Source organism: Primulina tabacum, chromosome 2, assembly GCF_025594145.1.
Source record: "Primulina tabacum isolate GXHZ01 chromosome 2, ASM2559414v2, whole genome shotgun sequence".
Classification (NCBI taxonomy): domain Eukaryota; kingdom Viridiplantae; phylum Streptophyta; class Magnoliopsida; order Lamiales; family Gesneriaceae; genus Primulina; species Primulina tabacum.
This window is the reverse complement of record NC_134551.1, coordinates 6,859,699-6,881,163: the sequence shown is the minus strand read 5'-3', so window position 1 is coordinate 6,881,163 and position 21,465 is coordinate 6,859,699. Positions and strand designations below refer to the sequence as shown.

At 38.1% G+C, this 21,465-nt stretch overlaps 2 protein-coding genes across 4 annotated transcripts; both read left to right on the top strand.

Annotated features, from left to right (window-relative positions):
* The first annotated feature begins 279 nt into the window (after nucleotides 1-279).
* LOC142528669 (mediator of RNA polymerase II transcription subunit 17-like) lies at nucleotides 280-16,224 on the top strand. Of its 3 annotated transcripts, none has more exons than XM_075633765.1 (9): nucleotides 280-419; nucleotides 6,559-6,808; nucleotides 6,895-7,117; nucleotides 8,285-8,398; nucleotides 8,608-8,693; nucleotides 8,825-9,212; nucleotides 9,343-9,807; nucleotides 14,910-15,227; nucleotides 15,878-16,224. In XM_075633765.1, the coding sequence occupies exons 2-9, from the start codon at nucleotides 6,720-6,722 to the stop codon at nucleotides 16,184-16,186; spliced, it is 1,992 nt and encodes a 663-aa protein (XP_075489880.1). In that variant the 5' UTR covers nucleotides 280-419; nucleotides 6,559-6,719; the 3' UTR covers nucleotides 16,187-16,224. The 3 variants fall into 3 exon arrangements, with proteins under 3 accessions (XP_075489880.1, XP_075489894.1, XP_075489887.1); XM_075633779.1 differs by having other exon boundaries at nucleotides 14,910-15,150; nucleotides 15,878-16,093; XM_075633772.1 differs by having other exon boundaries at nucleotides 353-410.
* Nucleotides 16,225-17,085: 861 nt separating this feature from the next.
* Nucleotides 17,086-20,873, top strand: LOC142528660 (uncharacterized). The gene is made up of 4 exons (XM_075633753.1): nucleotides 17,086-17,870; nucleotides 19,096-19,260; nucleotides 19,333-19,384; nucleotides 20,438-20,873. Exons 1-4 carry the CDS (start codon nucleotides 17,614-17,616, stop codon nucleotides 20,525-20,527), a joined length of 564 nt encoding a protein of 187 aa, XP_075489868.1. The 5' UTR covers nucleotides 17,086-17,613; the 3' UTR covers nucleotides 20,528-20,873.
* Nucleotides 20,874-21,465: the final 592 nt, after the last annotated feature.

Below are 21,465 nucleotides of genomic sequence, written 5' to 3'. Positions count from 1 at the left end.
TATAATTGTGTTTATTAAAATATTTGAATATGATGTTGAATATATTTAAATAAATAATAATATGTTTGATTTGATTAGTTCCGGCAGAAGCAATGCCTTCGATTTTGCAGTAAAAATTTCAATTTTACCAGTCTCGTTGATAGGGAGGAAAAGGGAAAATGGGTTTGGGAAAGAAAGCGCAGCTGCAGGTGGCCAGGTAACATTTTATGACACGAATATATTAAGGTTATGTTTGGATAGGTTTATGGGATCGGATTATTTTTGTTGTGATCCAACTATAAAATATGACATTTTAATACTATCATTTTATTTTATTTATATTTATTAATTATCGAAAAAATAAGAGATTTAATACTGTTGCGATACGTCCCCTGTATTGGGGCCGCCGCCGCCTAATATCCGACGATGACGTGAGTCAGGTACATTTGTTGTGGCTTGCTTTTCATTTTATGTCGTGTGTAAATGGCTTCCAGTTTTGATTGCACTTAAGAATTAGGTCAGACTATAGTGGTTGCGACTTCGATCGAAAATGTATAATTCCTGTCTACTTATTTATTTCCGGGATTTCACTGGTAATGGTAGATGATTTTTGAGTCCTCTCTCCTCGCACACTCACTAATTCCATGAAATCAAATTTCGTGTTGAGAAATCTGGCTTGTTTAGCATCATTGCTTGGAATGGCATCTGTTGGGATAGGCCGATGAACTTTTGGATGTACAGAAGGCTATGTAGTCTCAGCTAATGGACAGATGAATTGTTCTCTTTCCTGGGGCAGTTTTATTATAAGAACAAAGTCGTTTTCATCGATGAAAAAGTGCAGAGCTAAAGCTCTGAATCAGAAAGAATACAGACAAGGGAAATGACCCAAAAACTTATTTTGACTAACTGATCTCAAGCTACTCATACTACCCATTGACCATTTGTGCTGACTAGGCAAATCCTATCTCTAACACTCCCCCTCAAGATGTGAGTGAATGTTGTGCACTCCCATCTTGACTATAAGATCCTTAAAACGCGAGCAGAACAACGGCTTTGTGAACAAATCTGCTAGTTGTAATTCCGAAGAGACATGCATCAACTTGATGACTCTTGCCTGCACTTGTTCACACACAATGTGACAATCTATATCAATGTGTTTAGTCCGCTCGTGAAAAACTGGATTGGAGCCAATGTGTATAGCAGCTTGGCTATCACAAAACAGTACTGATGGTTCATTATTTGCAACTCCCAAATCTTTAAGCAGTGTTCTGATCCACAAAACTTCGCAAGTTGCTGCTGCCATAGATCTGTACTCAGCTTCAGCAGAAGATCTCGAGATTGTTTGCTGCTTCTTCGATCTCCAAGACACCATAGATTCACCAAGGAATACACAAAAACATGTGACTGATCTTCGTGTGTCTAGACACGAACCCCAATATGCATCCGAAAAAAACTTAAGTTTCAAATCAGATGCATTCTTGTACATCAAACCTTGTCCAGTTGTTCCTTTAATATATCTCAAAACATTCAATGCTGCTTCCATATGAGATGAATGCGGTTTAGAAACATACTGGCTCAGCTTGTTCACAACACAAGTCAAGTCAGGACGAGTAATTGTGAGATATATAAAGCGTCCTATCAGTCTTTTATATACAGTGGGATTAGAGATCAACTCCCCATCATCAAGAGAAAGTTTGGTGTTTGCATCCATAGGTGTGGACCTCGGTTTGCAACCAAGAAGGCCAGCTTTTGTGAGTAGTTTCAAAGCATAGTTTCGGTGACAAATCGAGATACCACATTGTGATCTAGCCACCTCTATGCCCAAAAAATATTTTAACTCTCCCAAATCCTTCAACCAAAATTTGCTGTCAATCCTTCAACTGAAATTTGCTGTCAAGATATACCTTTAACTCACTAGCCTCTTTCTCACAATTAGTGGCAATAAAAATATCATCAACGTAAACTAATAGAGCAACGAAAGGACTTTCTCTTGTCCGTAGGAATAAAGAGTCATCGGCATGAGATTGTGAGAAGCCTATGTCTAATAATGCACCAGAAAACTTAGCAAACCACTGGCAAAAAGCTTGTTTTAAACTATATTTTGATTTGTGAAGTTTACACACAACATTTGGCGGTAGAATCTCCTCCTCTCTACAATACCCCCGTGGCAGAGACATATAGACTTCTTCCAAGAGATCACCGTGGAGGAAAACATTATTGACATCAAGTTGGATTAACAACCAACCTCGGACAGCAGCTAAAGCTAACAAAACTTTGACAGTCACGAGTTTAGCCACTGAGCAAAAGTGTCAAGATAGTCAATGCCTTCCTGTTGCGTGTACCCTTTGGCAACTAGGCGCGCCTTGTGGCGCTGCAGGGAACCATCAGCGGAAAATTTGGCTTTGTAGACCCAACGGCAGCCAATAACAGATTTGCCATGAGGTAAGGTGACGATTGACCAAGTGTTATTTACTTATAAAGCGTTGAGTTCATCAGCCATTGCTTGTCTCCACGCGGGAAGAACAACAACTTGAGAGTAGTGTTCTGGTTCAAGGACAGATGATATATTATTGACAAGGGCAGAGAAGGTAGGCGAAAGTCTATGAGAAGTAAGATAGTCAGACAAAGGATGTGTTGTCGTACAAGGAAGGGTAGATGTAATTGTAAAGCAATGATAGTCACGGAGATGAGGTGGGGCATGAATGAGACAATTGGATCTAGTGTGCTTTTGCAAGTTATTGGGAATGATTAATGAGGAATCATTGGTTGGGATGACACTATCAAAAAATATGTCCGGAGAAGCATGGGAAGATAGTGTCTTTGAAAGGAAAGGATTGTTCATGAAAGACAACATCCTGTGAAATAAACAGCTCATTAGTCTCCATATTTAACAATTTATAGCCTTTGTAGCCTGGTGGATATCCCATGAACACAAATTTGATGGCTCGAGATGAGAATTTGTCTCGAGCAGAGACAAGTGTTGAGGCAAAGCACAAACAACCAAAGATTTTCAAGTGAGAAACTGAGAATAAGAGGGCAGTTTGAGGTGCAACAACTCAAAGGGTGACTTATTTGCAAGTGAAGTTGATGGGGTTCGGTTGGTCAAGTGAACAGCAGTAAGGATACAATCAGGCCAATTTACCAGGGGAAAGTTGGATTGAAAAAGAAGTGCTCGGCCCACATTCAGGATATGCTGATGTTTTCGCTCAACAACATAATTCTGTTGTGGTCTCTCAACACGAGAATGAAAATGAACAATCCCTTTTCGATGGAAAAAGTTTGTGAAGTTAAGTTTTGGAGCATTGTCACTCCGAACCCCTTTAATGTTGACGTCAAATTGATTGTGTATCATTTGATAATAGACTGGAAAAATGTGTTGGACATCACTCTTGGCTATGGTCAAGAAACGAGAATGGTCCAAGTAAATGTGTTGGTCAAGAAACGAGAATGGAAAAATGTGAACATCACTCTGTGCTAAAGCTTTCAACATGTAGGTCCATGTAAAACGAGAATGGTCATCTACTATGGTCAAGAAATATATATGTCCCTCAACTGAAACTGGACTAAAAGGACCCCAAACGTCAATATGCAAAAGTTCAAAAGATGCATTACACACATTATGTTGAGAAACAAATGGTAATTGCTTCTGCTTTGATAAGTGGCAAAATGGAACACGGTATATGATTTTGTTTTACAAAGATAGAACCCAAATGTTTATTCAAGGCAGAAAGCTTAACAAATGAAGGATGTCCCATGCGAAAATGCCTTAAATGTTAAAGATCAATGGAGGTGTTACAAACGACCGGAGAAGACACATTCCCAAACTTGCTCAGCACGCAGAGATTTCCAACACGCCTATCCATCCCAATCATCTTGGCTTGGTTGATATCCTGGACTTTACAAACATTAGAGAAGAAACAAACTGAACATGAAAGGGAGTTAGTAAGAGAAGTGATGGAAAACAAATTGAATTTAAATTGTGGCAAAATACATCATGTAGAGAAAGTTCACTGATTAACTGAACAGAACCAACATGGGTAACATTGATTGAAGAATTATTTGGCAGAATCACTTTGGAATTGATTTGCCTAAACATGGTAAAGAGAGACATGGAGCAACATATGTGATGTGTGGCTCCTATATCTATTACCCAATCCAGATGCTGTATGGCAGGAAAAGAATCGAATAGGGAAAAAATACCGTTGAAACAGGACATCGATGACTCTTGCTGTTGTCGTTCCAAAGTGGAGCTACTCATTGTTTGAATTTTGGAGCTCAAAAGTTCAATAAGCTCATTACACTGTCCATGCGTGAGAGAATCAACAGACACATTCGAGGCAAGCTCTGGCTGAGCATAAGTTTGACATGCTTGTGCTTTCCCAAAGAATGGTTTGTCCCAAACTTAGGATGTCCAGGAGGAAAAAGCATGCAATTTGTAACCCTTATCGACTGTATGATTCGTGTAGTTGGAATGAGAGCAAACTTTATCACCTTTGCCTCTGGAATTCAAGAATTTCTTGGTAGTACCCACAACAGTGGACACACTCGACACAAAGGGAACATCAATGTCTGATTTGGTAGTTTCCGTTGTAATAGACCTTTGTCTTTGCTCTTGAACCACAAGAGAAAACACCTTAACAATGGCAGGAAGAGGATCAACTAACAATATTTGTGCACGTACCTGAGCATATGACTCATTCAACAATCAGCCCCATTAGGAACTGCATAACACATTCCTGACTCTTATAGTTCACTCAATCTTTCATCGATCCACATTGGCAGACGGAAACATGCTGATAGTCTTTCAATTCATCCCAAAGCATTCACAACTTTGTGTAGTAGGAACTGACACTCAGAGATCCTTGATTTAGAAATGAAGTTGTTCTCTTTTTTCCAGCACATTAATACTCCCAATTTCCCTTTTGTCACTAACTTTTGGAAAGTCCCAATCACACATAAGGTGAAGGTGTTCTCTTGGATAGTTGCGCTGGGAAAATTGCAAACAAATGATAAACTGTAGAAAAAAAATCCGGGTTCTGCTTTATGTACACAGCGGTGCGCTTTGTGCAAGGAAAATGAGGAGAACCAAGATCATCTATTGATACATTGTTCCTTTACGAGACGTATTTGGATCAAGGTTATGCAATACTTGGGTTTTGAGTGGACTTTTCCACAAAATTCGAAAGACTTGCTTGTTATGGAGAACGGATTTCTCAATGGCAAGGGCGTTAGGAATTTCTGGTGCATTATTGTTCATTGTATATTTTGGTCGGTATGGATGCAGCAAAATAACAGAATTTTCAACGACAAGGAAGATTCTTGGGAAGATTTATGGGAGAAGATCAGATTCAACGTAGCGAGATGGACGCTTAGCATACCTATGTTTCAACATTTGCTTTTGTCACACTCACACCTAGTCAGGGATTGGTGTTTTATTCGCTTTTGACGAGTTTCTAGATTTTATTTCATGAGTTGATTTGTGGATCGCTCATCCACTTTGTTTTGTAACCCAAATTAATATTATTATAATAAATTATTAGTTTCTGATCCAAAAGAAAAAAAGAACACTAAGCAACTTCTTAATTTGATAAATCCTTGGCGCATTGCTATGTTGGAAGCGATCACGCAGATCGAGCCAGACCTTATGGCAAGTCGATATGCACATCAGACTATCAGCAATCTCACGGACAATAACATTTAAAATCCAAGACGTGTCACCATATTGTTGCAGCGATTCCAGGCACTGTACAAGAGATCATCGGGTGAAGGCCGAGCTATAGTATTATCCACAAAACCTAGCTTATTTTTACCAGTCAATGCCATGATCATAGCTCTGCTCCAAGTATTGTAATTCAAGCCAGAAAGTGGGTGAGATACGAGAATAAGACCTAGATGATCCCATTCTGCAGGAAAAATGGACTACTCGAGTCTTCAGCAAAGATGCGATTCACGGAAGTTTGATTTGCATTATTGTTAACCGCTTGACCACCGCGTTTCACCATCTTCGAAGGAAAAATCGAACAGATCGAGAGGTGGAGCTGATGATATTAAAGCGAACTGAAGATCGATTAGAGAAGATCGATCAGAGTTTTCTCCTTTTGTTCTGATACCATATTAGAAGAACAAAGTCGTTTTCATTGATGAAAAAGTGCAGACCTAAAGCTCTGAATCAGAAAGAATACAGACGAGGGAAATGACCCAAAAATTTATTTTGACTAACTGCTCAAGCTACTTCTACTACCCATCGACCATTTGTGTTGACTAGGCAACCCCTATCTCTAACAAGTTTATGTTGTTTTTGCTAAAACAGAGTTTGTTATTTTTCACAAGCTGTGTGGGGTTTTAAAATGGGTGAATGATATGTAAGAAACTGAACTTAAAAAAATGCAATATGATTGGTTGGTTTAGATAAAGCACGCAAATATTTTTGGGACGATTAGTGGTTAGGATGACCCTCGATAGAAATCTTCTATTTTTATTATTTTCATTTGAATTTCAACAATTCAGCTTTCTTTTGTTACTTGTTTTTGTATCATACAATGCATTTTAATTGTCTTACATATTCTTTCTACATTTCAGACAACAACTGCTTATATTTGTCACTCATATCCAAATCTCTGCGAAGGCCTCGTCAACTGTCATGATTTAATGCTTCCCTGCTGAGAGATCTCTCTTTCTGTCTCCTCAATCTCTGGTTCACGTCTATTGGTGTAAATTTCCCTGAAATATTTCGAAGATAAATGGCCGGAGATCTTAAAGTCTCTCTTGATAAGCTCCCAATAAAACGCCTGGATGCTATAGAGGAAAATGGCTTTGAACGCTTTCCATTGTCTGACTTGCCCACTTTCATTTTCCATTGCATATTATGCATTGATTGACATATAGATGATGTGTATGTTCTTATACGTGTGGCAGTGATGTGGGTTATGATGAGAAGAGAGTAAACTTGACAAGGAGAATTGATTTTGCTTGGGTGGTGGAGAGAGAAGATCCCAATAAGAAGCAGAAGAAGGAAAGTGCGACTTCTGCGAATGATGTTACAACCAACAATCAGCAATCATGGCAATGGCAGAGCTTAGTCGAGAATCTACAGCTTGCTCACCAAGAGCTCTCTGTTATCATCGATCTCATTAATACGGTAAATTTATTGAATTGTACACACGTGAATATGCCAATCTATTTTCCCGCATGTTTGTACTTTAAATCCCAAATAGGATGATATATAACTTACTTGACATGAGTGGGTGCGTGTAATATGTCCACTTTGTACCATTTAAAATTTTAGTCTGGAGGAGGAGGATTCCTTCTTTGATTCCGAATTTCTTGTTAATTAGCTAAAAGATGTTTTACAAGGCTCGACTAATATAGCTTTTGAGAAGGTTATATAGTTTCCTTATAGTATGATAGTTTCTCTTTACACGTTTGTAGACAAATTGTAACTTAAACATGATAATAAAGATCATAGTCTAAGTTGGATTGCTATTATGAAAAGCAAATTCTTAAGGATAGCATGTAAAAGGCGTCCTCTCAGGAATCCTTATTATGGCCTAATTGAGGGTGCAAAGTAGCTTTAAGCATGGGAAAATATGCAAAGTGAACCACCTCCCTCAGCTGCGGACATACCCACTTAGGTTCTACCTTCTTAGATGGTGCCTACATATGCCTCCTGTTACACTGTAGGATAAATGATGAGTTCATGACTTTATTCCTTTATTTACCTTTATAAATTTGCACAATTTTTTATATTCTGTCATCAGATTTCAATAATTAGCTTGTACACAATGAATAGACCAAAACAAAGTAGGTACTAAATCTAATTGAGGGTACATAGTAGCATTAATCATGGGCAAACTTTACCCTGTAGGATGAATCATGGTGTTGTTCCTGTGGTTACTCTGCTTTTACACGTTTTTGGTATTCTGTTGTCAAATTGACAGAATTAGCTTGTAGTATTACATAATTTGAGTGTTTAGTTGTTTATTGCGTTTTTGGCTTTAGCTCATATGCATTTTGATCAACCTATTTCTGGACTTCATTCTAATTTTCAATTCTCTTGATAATAGTAAGCACGATAGTGGGATTTTCCAATGTCTTATGGTTTAGAGATTAGTCAGACAGGCTGGGATACCTTGATGAACTTTTTGGAAGTTGATTTTTTTGGCTCATTCTGCTAGATCTCTATTTGCAGTCTGTAATTATGAGATAATAATTTAGAACAAGAAACATGGTAAATGGAGGGTTCAAAGAAAAGTATGGCCAAAATTTTGTTTTTCACTACACTGAATATATGATATGGTTTATATAGGTAGAGGCAAATGATTCTGTAACAGTAGCTGGCATGACGCGGCCAAAGCAATTGCCTTGCGAGCATCTCTCTGACCTTGCTGTGTCTACAACAACCAAGCTACAAAGTTTTCGGGTATTTTATTTATTATATCCTGCATTTTTTTTTCCAGTTTTAGTCTTGTATTATTACAGCCGTGATGATTTCTTTTTCTTTTTTTTGGTATGATATATTGGTTTGTATTTTCTTAGCAGGTTTGAGAATGTATTTCAGGCTGTTGTCTATTTTTTCTGCATTTCAATGCTATGATGCATTATGTTTGTATTCTTTCTTTCATGGTTTAGCATCTTGGTAAAAATTTCAAGCAATCTGCTAAAGCATTGGAAGAGCAGGTGGCCAGAGAAGCTAGATTCTATGGTGCCCTCATTAGGTAAATCTGGATTGTCCCATGGAAGTAAAAAACTTCCATTTTTCTGTGCACAAGACCAGTATCATATGTCGGACATAATTTTTCATTCCTCTTAATGTTGAACTTTTGGCCACATTTCTCATGGATGACAGATTGCAACAAAATTGGAAAGTTAAACGACACCGTTTGGTGGCTGCTGCCTCTGGAAAGGAGGGCTTCTACATTGATTTATCTGACGGTTCATTATATGATTTGGCTTCTGCTTTCCGTCCATCATCTATGTCTACAATTCTTGTTGAGCATGATGCGGCTGGAATGCTTGCTGTAAATTTGCCTCAAAATTCACGCCGTTACCTTCACTTAGAGTTTCTTGGTTTTAGTTCTGCTTATTATGGGAGAAACTATAATGTGACAAAGCTACAGACCTTGTCTGAAAAATCTGCCAAAGAAACTAGAGAAGAACATGCGAGTGATGATGAATGTGTGAGGGGAATTCATTCTATCCTCCGTGACGTATATAGGGCGATATATGATGAACATGTAATTGATTTGTAACTGTTCTCTCTAGAGTCGCTGCTGAACATTTACTTTATAGATCCCTTTAAAGAGGAGATTTCTACTCAAATTGTGTATGTCTAAACTATTTTTTGTATTTCGTTGCCTGATTTAGGTGTTCGATCTGGTAAATCGCGAAGCATGTAGTCCATCATTAGCTGCCAATTTGACCGGTATCAGAGAGAACTACTTACGCCTTAGTATTGATCAAGAAGCATCTGTCTCCATTTCACTTTTAATATCCGATCAAGTTCATCAAACTTCCCGTGCATCGAACAAAAATTCACCTAATGAAGCTACAGATGAAGCTTTGGGATCATTTGATGGGCTAAATTTTGGAGCAGGGATAGAGAAAGCGAAGATATCAGGGATACCAAACCGAGTTGGTTTTGAGATTTATTTGAGGCAATTATATCATGAATATGCGTTCGTCAGATCAAAAAATGCAGCTACATTTTCATTTGGAACTCGAAGTGCCAGTCAATCCGTAAAGGACAGCTCAAACATTCTTGGCCATTTCTGCATGTCTATAGCTCACAGAATCTTCTCAAATAAAGTTCTGTTAGTGCTGGAAAGTCTGGTATTATGCTATTAATTTCTGTCGGTGTGGAAAAATAATTCAGGAATAATTTCTTCCTTGTTCGATTATTCAATAGGTCAGTAAGAGGTTACATAAATAGGGATTTACAGAATACACTAGAATAACAGAAAAAAGGAATCTAACTATTTCAGGAAACTAACTAATTCCTAAAAATCTGCATATTGACTAACTGTACATTGACCTAACCGAATCCCTTAATTAAGGGAATTGGTTTTACCCTAATTTACATCACACTTCGACACTCCCCCTCAAGCTGAGGAATAGATGTCTTCCATTCCCAGCTTGGATATGAGCCCATGAAAACTTGAACTGCTTAGTCCCTTAGTCAGAACATCAGCCAACTGGCACCCAGTTGGAACATAGGACATACACACTAGTTTTCTCTCCAATTTCTCTTTGATGAAGTGTCTGTCAATCTCAATATGCTTTGTCCTATCGTGTTGTATAGGATTATGTGCAATGTTGATTGCGGACTTGTTGTCACTGTAGAGTTTCATGGGACCTTCTACCTTGACCCGTAGATCATCCAAAATAATCTTTAGCCATAGTATTTCGCATAGCCCTTGAGCAATCGCCCTGAATTCTGCTTCGGCTGAGGACCTGGCCACTACATTCTGCTTCTTACTCCTCCATGTTACTAGGTTGCCACCTAGAAACGTACAATACCCCGAAGTAGACCTTCTATTTACGAGGGATCATGCATAGTCAGCGTCGGTGTAGGCTTCTACAGTAAGCCTCTCGTTCCTTTTGAACAGAATCCCTTTCCCTGGGTTCCCTTTCAAATAATGAAGTACCCTATTTGCAGCTTGAAGATGTGACTCTCTTGGATCATGCATGAATTGGCTGATCACACTAACTGAGTAGGCTATATCTGGCCGAGTATGAGCGAGGTATATGAGTCTACCAACTAACCTCTGGTACATCCTTTTATCAACTGCTGATTCCTCTTTATCTTCTCCCAATTTGTGATTCGGATCCATTGGAGTAGGGGCCGGTTTACACCCAGCCTTTCCTGTCTCGGTAAGTAGGTCTGTAATGTATTTTTGTTGAGAGATGAAAATCCCGTGTGTAGAATAAGCCACCTCAATACCGAGAAAGTACTTCAACCTGCCCAGTTCTTTTATCTCAAACTCCTTTCCCAATCTTCCCTTTAATTCGAGCTTTTCTTCTTCATCATTCCCGGTTACTATGATGTCGTCGACATAGACTAGAAGAGCCGTTACTCCCCCTGCAGAGGAGTGTTTAATGAAGATGGTGTGATCACCTTGGCTTTGTTTGTATCCAGATTCCTTCATAAAGTTTGCAAACCTCCCGAACCATGCCCTTGGAGATTGTTTTAACCCATAAAGAGCCTTCTTTAATTTGCACACCTTATTGCTTGATTCTCCATCAAAACCCGGTGGGGTGTGCATGTAGATTTCTTCATCTAAGTCACCATGGAGGAAAGCATTCTTAACATCATACTGCAGAAGTTGCCAGCTATAGTGAGCAGCTAATGACAAAAGAATTCTCACAGTGTTCATTTTGGCAACCGGGGCAAAAGTTTCCAGATAATCAACTCCATACGTCTGAGTATACCCTTTGGCTACCAACCTTGCCTTGTATCTCTCAAGGGATCCATCAGCCTTGTATTTCAGTGAAAAAATCCATTTACAGTCAACAATGTTCTTTCCCTCTGGTTTATTCACAACCTCCCAGGTTTTATTCTTTTCCAATGCTTTCATTTCTTCTCCCATAGCATCTCTCCATTCCCCTTTTGACAATGCCTCAGAGATAGTAGTAGGGATTGCAATGGTGTTTAAACTGACAATGAATTTTTTGTGGGCTGGCGATAGGTTTATAAGGGAAACATAGTGAGATAATGGGTATAGTGGTCGTTTAGTGCATTCCCGGGTATCTTTTCTGATGGCAATAGGAAGGTCTAGGTCATTTGTTGGGCCAATGGTTGGTGTTTCAATCTGTTGAATATGAGAAGGGTGTTCGGGACTTACCGTGGTCTCATTTCCGTAGTCTGGATTGGAAGCTTGGACTTGAGTCTGTTACGGGGCAGTCTTCCTCCTTGAGTACACCTGAGAGAACCTAGGAAACTTGTGGGAAGATGACACATTTGTGGGGTTAGAAGGCTCGGACTCAGTAGGAGTAGGATAAGGCTCGGTTGGTATAGGAGGGAGATCAAGAGTGTGGATCGGTTCAAAGGATTCCCAAGGACTATCTTCTAGTGGACTCTCCCCTTGAAGAGAGGACTTGGAGAAGAACGGTTTATTTTCACTGAAGGTAACATCGATAGAGATGTACGATTTTCTGGAAGAAGGATTATAGCACTTGTACCCCTTTTTAGTGGCTGAGTAACCGAGGAACATACATTTGATGGCTCGGGGATCCAACTTATCTCTTTGGGTGTTATGGACATGAACAAAGGCAGTGCACCCAAATACCCTAGGGGTGAGGCCGTTTGAGGTTCTAAAGTGAGGATAGAAGCTGTTAAGGCACTCTACTGGACTCTTGTTGTCGAGCACCCGTGAAGGAAGTCTATTAATCATGTGTGTGGCTGTAAGGACAGCTTCCCCCCAATAGGTCTTAGGAACGTTTCCATGAAGAAGTAGGGCTCGGGTAGTGTTTAGCAAGTGTCCATTTTTCCTTTCAACCACCCCATTTTGTTGAGGTGTTTGAACACACGATGAGTCATGGATAATGCCATGTGACAGGAAATAGGGTGATAGGATTTGGTTGAAGTAATCTGTGGCATTGTCTGTCCTAAACCTTTTTATTTTTACTCCAAATTGATTTTGAATCATCGCATGGAAATTTGGTATAATAGTGCTAACTTCAGATTTATGTTTAAGGAGAAATATCCATGTGACACGAGTGCAATCATCAATCAAAGAGACAAACCAACGGGCCCCAGAAATGTTAGGTATCCGAGAGGGACCCCATACATCACTATGAATTAAATGGAAAGGAGAAGAACTTCTTTTATTACTGATAGGAAAAGATACTCGAGTATGTTTTGCCAATTCACATGTGTCACAATGAAATTCCGAAATATCTAATCCTTGAAATAAATAAGGAAACATAACTTTTAGAGTCCTAAAGGAAGGATGACCAAGGCGCAAATGGTGTAGCCAAATGGTATCTTTATTGGATGAACTAAACAAGGACAAATTGCTCCTGGCTTGTGGTGAAGACTCAAGGTAGTAAAGGCCCCCCCCTTTCCTTAGCAAGTCCAATGTTCCTCCCCGAAGCTAGGTCCTGAAAAACACCATAGGAAGGGAAAAACGTAACATGGCAGTTTAAGATCACGAGTGAGTTTATGGATGGAGACAAGGCTGCTGGACAGTTTTGGCACATGAAGTACATTTTTTAGGCTAAGCATAAGGGAGATATGTATGTCTCCGAAGCCTGCCACTGTAGCCACAGAGCCATTTGCCACTACAATTTTCCTGTTACTTGGGCATGGTGTATAAGAGTGAAAAGTCTGAGATATGGGTGTCATATGGTCAGTAGCACCAGAGTCTATTATCCAAGAGTTGGCATTTAGGGTTCCTGAGGCATCTACAGAAAAAGAGAATGAACCATTACCTGAGAGGGCTAGAGAACATGTACCAGAGGGCTTCTCTAGGGACCCCAACAAATTTTTTAGCTTCTCAATCTCCTCTCGGTTAAGCCCCTCTGCTGCTGAGTTTTCATCCCTGGTTTGATCCTCAGCCATGTGCACTTGAGGTCTCGGCTTCTCCACTCGGGCTCCCCATTCTGTGCTTGGTGGTTTGCCGTGTAGCTTCCAACAATTTTCCCTTGTGTGTCTTGGTTTCTTGCAATGAGTACACCATAGGTTGTCTTTGTTCCCCTTCCACTGATTTTCTCTGCTTGGATATGGTCTTTGCATATCAGCCTCCTTATTCGTCTCTAGATCCTCTCCTTTTGTTGCAAGTGCTGATCCATCCATGTGCTGTGGCTCAAGCATGATACCCCTGCGACTTTCTTCTGAGCGAATCAGTGAGATCGTCTCTTCTAGGGACGGCGTGTCCTCTCAGCCAAGGACCTGAATTCTTACTTGATCAAATTCAGGGTTTAATCCGGCCAAAAAATCATATATTCGGTCTCTCTCAATAAAGTTCTTCAATAGTACAGCGTCCTCCGGGCATTTCATCTCAAAGACTCGGTAATAGTCAAGTTCTTGCCATAGATTTTGCAGACAGATTTGGTACCTTGTTTGAGGGCTGCAGTTTTAGTCTTTATCTCATACACCTGAGCAGCATCCTTGGCTTTTTGAGTAGGTGCGGCGGATATAGTCCCAAGTTTCCTTCGCTGTGGGGAAGAACATACATGTGTCACTGATCATGGGATCCATGGAGTCCCATAACCAGGACATGATCATAGAGTTCTCTTCATCCCAAGCGTCAAACTTTGGATCCTCCCTCGGTGGTCCCGTTCCAATAAGATGGCTGATTCTTCCTTTGCCTTTGAGATACGTGCGAATGAATTGGGACCACTTGAGATAATTTTTCCCGTTGAGTCGATTGGAGGCCCGAATATTCTGCAGGTCACCGGTCTTCTGGACAGCAGTGGTATCATCAGGGAGAGACGAACTGCTGGAGATGGTAGTTTCAGAGATTGACATGGTGAAGGATAGGGAAATAGAAAAGAAAAGACAGCAATGAAGGCTTGAAAAAAAAACTGGACAGCAATGAAGGCTGGACTGTGCGGAATGAACCCAGACTAATGTCCTAGGGCTCTGATACCATGTGGAAAAATAATTCAGGAATAATTTCTTCTTGTTCGATTATTCAATAGGTCAGTAAGAGGTTACATAAATAGGGATTTACAGAATACACTAGAATAACAGAAAAAGGAATCTAACTATTTCGGGAAACTAACTAATTCCTAAAAATCTGCATATTGACTAACTGTACATTGACCTAACCGAATCCCTTAATTAAGGGAATTGGTTTTACCCTAATTTACATCACACTTCGACAGTCAGCATGTTACATTATGATGTGTAACAGTATAAGAGTAAAAAAATTACAATTTACAATCACATAGGAAAATTACTCTATCTTAGAAGTGATATGCTTTTGAAGGTTTGCAGGACACCATATATTCAATTGATTTCTCATCCCACTTGGCGCTCTCGTTCATCTACCTGGATACTCTCGATGAAGATACCTCAATCCATTCTTCAAGCTGGAAGCCAATTTCAGTTGTGTTCTTCTGGCAACATGAAGAATGTAAGATCTCAGTTTTGGACCAAGGTGGTGGTGATTGATGATTCCATCAAGGTAGAAGGGGAAGGTGCCCCAAATGTGGTTGGCCTTTTCAAAGGTAAGGCTGATGGGTTTTGTGCTGTTGATGGATTCAATTGTGACTTGGCAGATCTTCCTATAATACTCCTTCAGCAGGTAATTAATGCATTATAGAGTTATGCTTAGTCTGTAGAATGAAGAGTTAAGGTTGCATATTATTATCATAAAAAGACCCTGGCCTCTTATCAATTGTGCATCTTTGATGTTTCCTGTTTCTGCCTAAACAACGATAATGTTTTGTTTTAGTAGCTGCTTTCATTTGCTTTTTCTGTGTTTGGTAAGATATTATATTAAACAAGCCTATGCAACTTATCTGGTTAGGTTAGGTGAATTTGTTCATTATGTCAAGGTTCGTTGCTTGAGTGCTAGATTTCAGCCTTTCCTATTTGAAGTTATCACAATGGAGATGGGGGAACAAAAGTTTAGCTTTTAAAAATAAGATATTTTTCTTGCTTGCTTCTTCAAAATTTCTACCCTGGGATAGAGCATAATCTGTAGGGGGTGGTAGAAGTTTTTAAGCAACAAATATTATTTCTCTACCCCTTTTAGTGTTTCTTGTTCTTCTCTTTGAGACAAAGCTGCATCACACTAACTTTTGTTTAGAACTGCATTTTCCTCTTCCTTTGCCCACCCTTTTCAATTTTATTTAGGGAATATGAAATGTATGGAATGGATTCTTACAAAACAAAGCATGTTAGGTGTTAAATGGATATTCTTAACTAAAATTGAAAGAGATTTTGTTGTAGATTGCTAGCCATATTATCCAGTGGCTGCATGAGGAGGCCCTTGTTGTTGGTATCAAAGCGAGCAGAGATTTTTTGTCCCTTGCTTTCGAGCTGGAGCATGGTGAAGTAGTTAGTCTTGTGGCTCATGTAGACCCTGATAACATTGATGGATGCATCACTTGGTGGTTGATAATGGATGACGTACCCACCGAAGAACACAAACTTCACTCAGACGTAGGCGAATCTGAGAGTAGGAAGTTCTTGGGGTACTTGTCTCTCGATGTTTTATACTCAACATTGTTGGACTTTTTAAACTTGTGCAGCTGTTGATACATTAAATCAATTAAAAAATTTTCTTTTACTTCTCATGGATAGTTTTGTATTAAGCAAGTTGCCACACCGGTTCCACGGATACAATACATGCTATTTTTTTTATATATGTTTTTAGTATTCCGCCAAAAATATTTATCATAAATATAATTTTAAAAGTCGAATGCGGGATGTGATGATTTATGGTTGATTATGTGTTTGGGAGGAGATACAGGAAATATCAAATCATAGCAGAATGCATTCTGCTATGATTTGAGAATGTAAATTTTTTTTTTTGGAGAAAAATAAGGCATAAAATGGATTAATATTAACATATCAGAGGATTCAATAACCCCAAATTGTTTTGGAGATGTAAAGGCACGCAATTATTGTCTAAATGATATAAATGTTTCAATCACTAATCTTAAATAAAAAATTGAAATTATCAAAAAAATATCCGCAAAACATGGCTAATTTGGACTTCAATCCTCCCTGTAAAGCAGGTCACATAAATGCACGATTTTTTGACTTTTGAGTTGGGTGTATTCAATAATTGTTGAATTTTGTTTTGAAAAATAGTCCGTTTCCTGCTATAACAAGAAACTGGTTGTAATGATGTACCAAGAAACTTTGGATTTATTCAGAACTTATTAATTATAACGACAACGGATTTCCAAAGTTTTTTAAAAAAATTAAATGAATATAAATTTTATAATAATGACAATGGACTTTTTACATACAGTACGAGTTAGACAGTCCTATTAATTTATGGTTTTAGCAAAATTTTGGAGGGAAAAAAATGAAATAAACATTAACTTTGACGAGGAAGAAAAGTAAAAGAAAACTTCGAATCAAAACATTCTTTAATTAATTAATTAATTAATTATTATTTTGTTGTAACATTCTTTTAATTTTGATCCATCGGTCTTCCGCACTCGTTAATTTGTCCACAAAAATCTCTTTTCAAAACCCTCTGCCTCCTTCCCTCCCTCACTCACTCACTCACTCTGTCACTCACGCGGATCTTTTGTATATAAAGGTTTATTATTTTTGTTGATTATTGATCATTTGAGTATTTTTTTTTTATCTGGGAAACCGAAGGGTGACTTTTGCTGGATACTCCTCCAAGAATTCATCGATACAGGGGAAAGTTTTTCTTTTTCTACTTGTCATTGATGTGGGTTTTGTCAGATTTTGATTTTTAGTTTTTTTTCACGCGAGGCTTTGACTTTAGAGATGCTTAGTGGGTTTAAGTTTATCTGTAGGAATATGAAGTCTGCGGTACTGTTCGATTGGTGGAGTTCTTTGGTTGTTTTAAATTAGGCTTTTGGTGTGGCATATTACTGCCATTCATCTGTATTTGGACTTTGAATTTTAGGAATTTTAGTTTAATTTTGTGGAGAGAACTACTTCTTTCGCTTGCTTTTTCAAGTGATTGGTTAGCGAATATGTCTGGTGGAACACCGGTCGGGGGTGGATACATGAGGCAAAGGCATAGTCAAGGTTATGCCTCAAGTGGTGATGACCTTGAGGATGATGCATGTTCGAGGCTAATTTATCGATCGCCTTCATCTTCGAGAAGTCGTAAATGGGTAGAAATCTTGGAGAATTTAGTTTGGATTTCCTCAGTAATTTTCATCATATATTATGGGGATAGAAGGTCAAATTTCATATACCTCCTGTGGTACGATGATCGAATCAAAAGGTATGACTGTGAATATGGAATATTGTTATTTATCTTAGCAAGTATCAGGTGAATGAGGTAAGCGGGGAAAATGTGTAATCATAATAGATGGAAAGGAAAATTTGTTTCCGTGAACGAATGCAGAAAATGTTGTAATCAAATGCTTCTGAATTATTGTGATCATGAAACGAGTTACCAATAATTACTAATTCATAATTCTTGATAGATGATAACCAAGATGTAATTGAGATAAGTATGTGTTACAGTTTGGTGCAGTTTTTTTTATCTAGTAATTCAATTATTTCTCTTTTCTCGAAGATTTGGAGACTCATAGTTTTAAAAATGGAAAGCAAATAACCGATTTCCGGCTGTCTCCGTAATTTTCCGACATTCCTTAAGGTTTGAATAGGTGAACCTGATTGATCTATAAATTGTTTTCTAAAATTTGCTAAATGGTTTTGGTTTTATTGTGAATTATTTACGCCAATTTTTTATTCTTATTAAGATCTATGAGTTGTTATGTGTTGAGTTTTGGGGCCACCATGGGTGATAGAGAACGACGCCACAAAGTGTAGAGAATAAAGATGTTTATTCATTCTTATATAATTTGGTTAGGGGAAGTATATTCCTAATAAAGTTGTATTGTAGTGAGGCCTTAGCTATATCACCATTGAATGTGCATTGTATAGCCTTAAAATAACATACATAATCACAAAATAACAAATGTTAAGGATTGAGAATGATGAGCTTCCTTTGGATCAAGAAAATGGTTTTCTTTATAGTATTTGCTCCATGAAGCTGTGGTTTCCCCTTTCGCATGTCCCCATCTGTTGGGCCACTTGAATTTGTTGCTCTTTGACTTGGGAATGGAAAATAATGGACAGCAAAGGAAAAAAGTGCCATAGAGGAATACGACTATCTCCTATTTTTCTTATGTTTGAAAATATATGTATCTTGTAATGGTGGGTTGTGGGCTTTAGGAGTTAGATTTTTGTAAGCCAGTTAATTAGTTAAGTCATACATGGTATATTTTTCTTTACAAGAAAGATAGCTCAACATGGTATCCCAGACAGAGAGCCTGAGTCTAGGTTCTCTATCTCACACAAAATACAAATAAAAAGAATGAACGAACATTCGACATTGATCTCTCGAACATTAAAATGGTGTACTTCATGCTTTAAAGAATTTGATTGACATTTCAGCATATCATAACTTGTGAGATATAATTTCTGTGTTCTTTATGCAGGATACCATTGTGTGTGGGACTGATAGGTGTTGGTATGAATGTTCTTTTTTTCTTGTACACAAGCATGATTGCTTGGGGACTCCGAAAGTCTACTGAAATTTGGGAAGCTTCAAGTGCACCTGCCCTACCTTTTATTACATTGATTGGGCTTCTATCCTTCTGCCTGTAAGAACTATAATCATCATCTTTCAACTCTATTTCATTTTTTTTCATATACGGCACATTTTCTTTATTCAGGTTCTGTTTTGCTTTGTGGCCAATCTGGAGTTTTTTGACATTGCCTCTTGTGGTATGTTTCTGTATGTTTTTATCGTGTATGTGTTCTTAAGTAGATGATTCTAAAGTAAGCGCCTGATTATTTTAACGTCCTCGTTTCTGCTTCCCGGAGTTAAGTTACTTTGTGACATGGAAAACCAATCCTGTCTTTGTTTCAATACTCAACATGGTTGTGTTTAGTTGGGGATGGAAAAGATCGATAAATATTGCTATCTCATTACTTCTTTGATTTGATTTGGTTCTCGTTTATATCATCCAAAGTGGCATAATCCTGTGATTTTTCCTTGTAGTTTTTATCCTACCTTGGCACGATAGTTTGTCATCCATTTGTTTTGAGATGAAATTCCTTCATTACCCTCATCAATCATCCGAAATAAAAATAATAATTATAATAAAATTTGAAACCAACTCTAGCCAACAAGAGACTAAAGGGATGCTACAGTCGGCCATAAATATAACTCAATAACACCAAGCACGGTAGTAAAAATAGCAAAGGTGATGTGAGAATGCGATGCTCATAGCCTGATTTTAAATGTATAACTGTGTTTGGGTTGTATATCCTCGAGTGGTGATGATTCAGATAGAGGTTGAGCTTGAGATGAAGGTGGTGAGGAATGAGGATGATGATTATGATAATGTTCGAGGGAAGTTAGCAGATAAATTAATGGAATAGTATCATCTTTTGTTGGTAAAAGGGAGGTTTAGGAGGTGTCAAGACTCAAAAAACAAGGTCCAAAACGAAATCCTTTGCTCCAATATGTTCTCCATCTTGTGATGAAATTTGATAGGAGTGCCTCTTATCCATGAACTATTAACGTTTAACGAGCACCATCACGGCTGCTTTGTTTCCCAAAAAACAGCACAAACGTTGCTTTAGGAATTAATAACTTATGGATAGATGGCATCAATCAACTAGAACTTGTGTCTACCATTTGTAAACGTAGTATCCATTTTAAATTTGTTTCCTTTTATTGAAATTCCAATGTTTGAAGTAATCTTTTTCAAGTCATTAAAGTTGCTGATTGTGTATACTTCAAGAACTATTCCCCCCTCAACATTTCTGCAGTTCACTCTATTCATGGCATGCATGGTGATTCTGCCAAACGTCTTTGTGGGCACACTAAAGAAACAAATGATTTCGTTTCGAAAAGACTGAAAGTGATTGGTATTCATTTTGCTCTCTCTCCCTCCCAGCATAGTCGAAGGAGACGTGTCCAAATTACCGTTGAAATGTCACTACTCTGTTTCAAGAACACCATGCGGTTGAAGACCTGTCTTTTATTTCTTGGAATTTCCGTTTCGTGTTTTGATTCATCAAAAATCTTACTTCCATTGGTTCATTGATGGAAGTCTAGGCGTGGATTTAGGTTGTTTTTGTTTCTGTTTCTTTTAAAGAAAAAATTTGAAGGAGAGGGGTTTTTTTTTTTTTTTTAAACACAGTATAATAATGTAAAGCAAAGCAGCAGATATTTTTTCTTTGAATAGGCAGCTGAGTCTTTCTTCTTCCTTGAGTTAAGTAAGAAATATTTGACAATAGCCATCACTCAGAATAAATTAGTCAAATTTGCAGAATACCCTTGGAACTTGTGATCCTTATTCAAGAGGTAAGAATTGGTTGAGCTCTTGAAATTCCACAAGCTCGAGATCAACTAAAAGAGTAACAGACTCGAGCGCAAACCATCGAGCTCAGATCGTAGTCGGCTCACGAATGAACTCTCTATATGGAAATAGTATTAATATTTTTATTTGACAATAACATTATAAATACAATATTTAAAATAACTACTTTGTTTCATATTATCAAATTGGCCGAAACAGTCGGGCTTGAAAAATCCAAAGTTCCAAATCACCTGGAGCTTCACATTTCAAACTCGTAAAAGATGGCTTCACAGTTAATTATTATGTATATATCAGGTCAAGATATGAAATTTTAAGACCATTTTTTCGAATTTATGCATCTCCAACACAATTTATTCTTTTGTTTTCCTAGCATGATCATTCATTGTTCCAGAAAATATAGACACACGGCAAAAAAATATAATTTGATCAATGAAACTCATTTGATCACATTTAAATTGACTGAATTTTACGAGT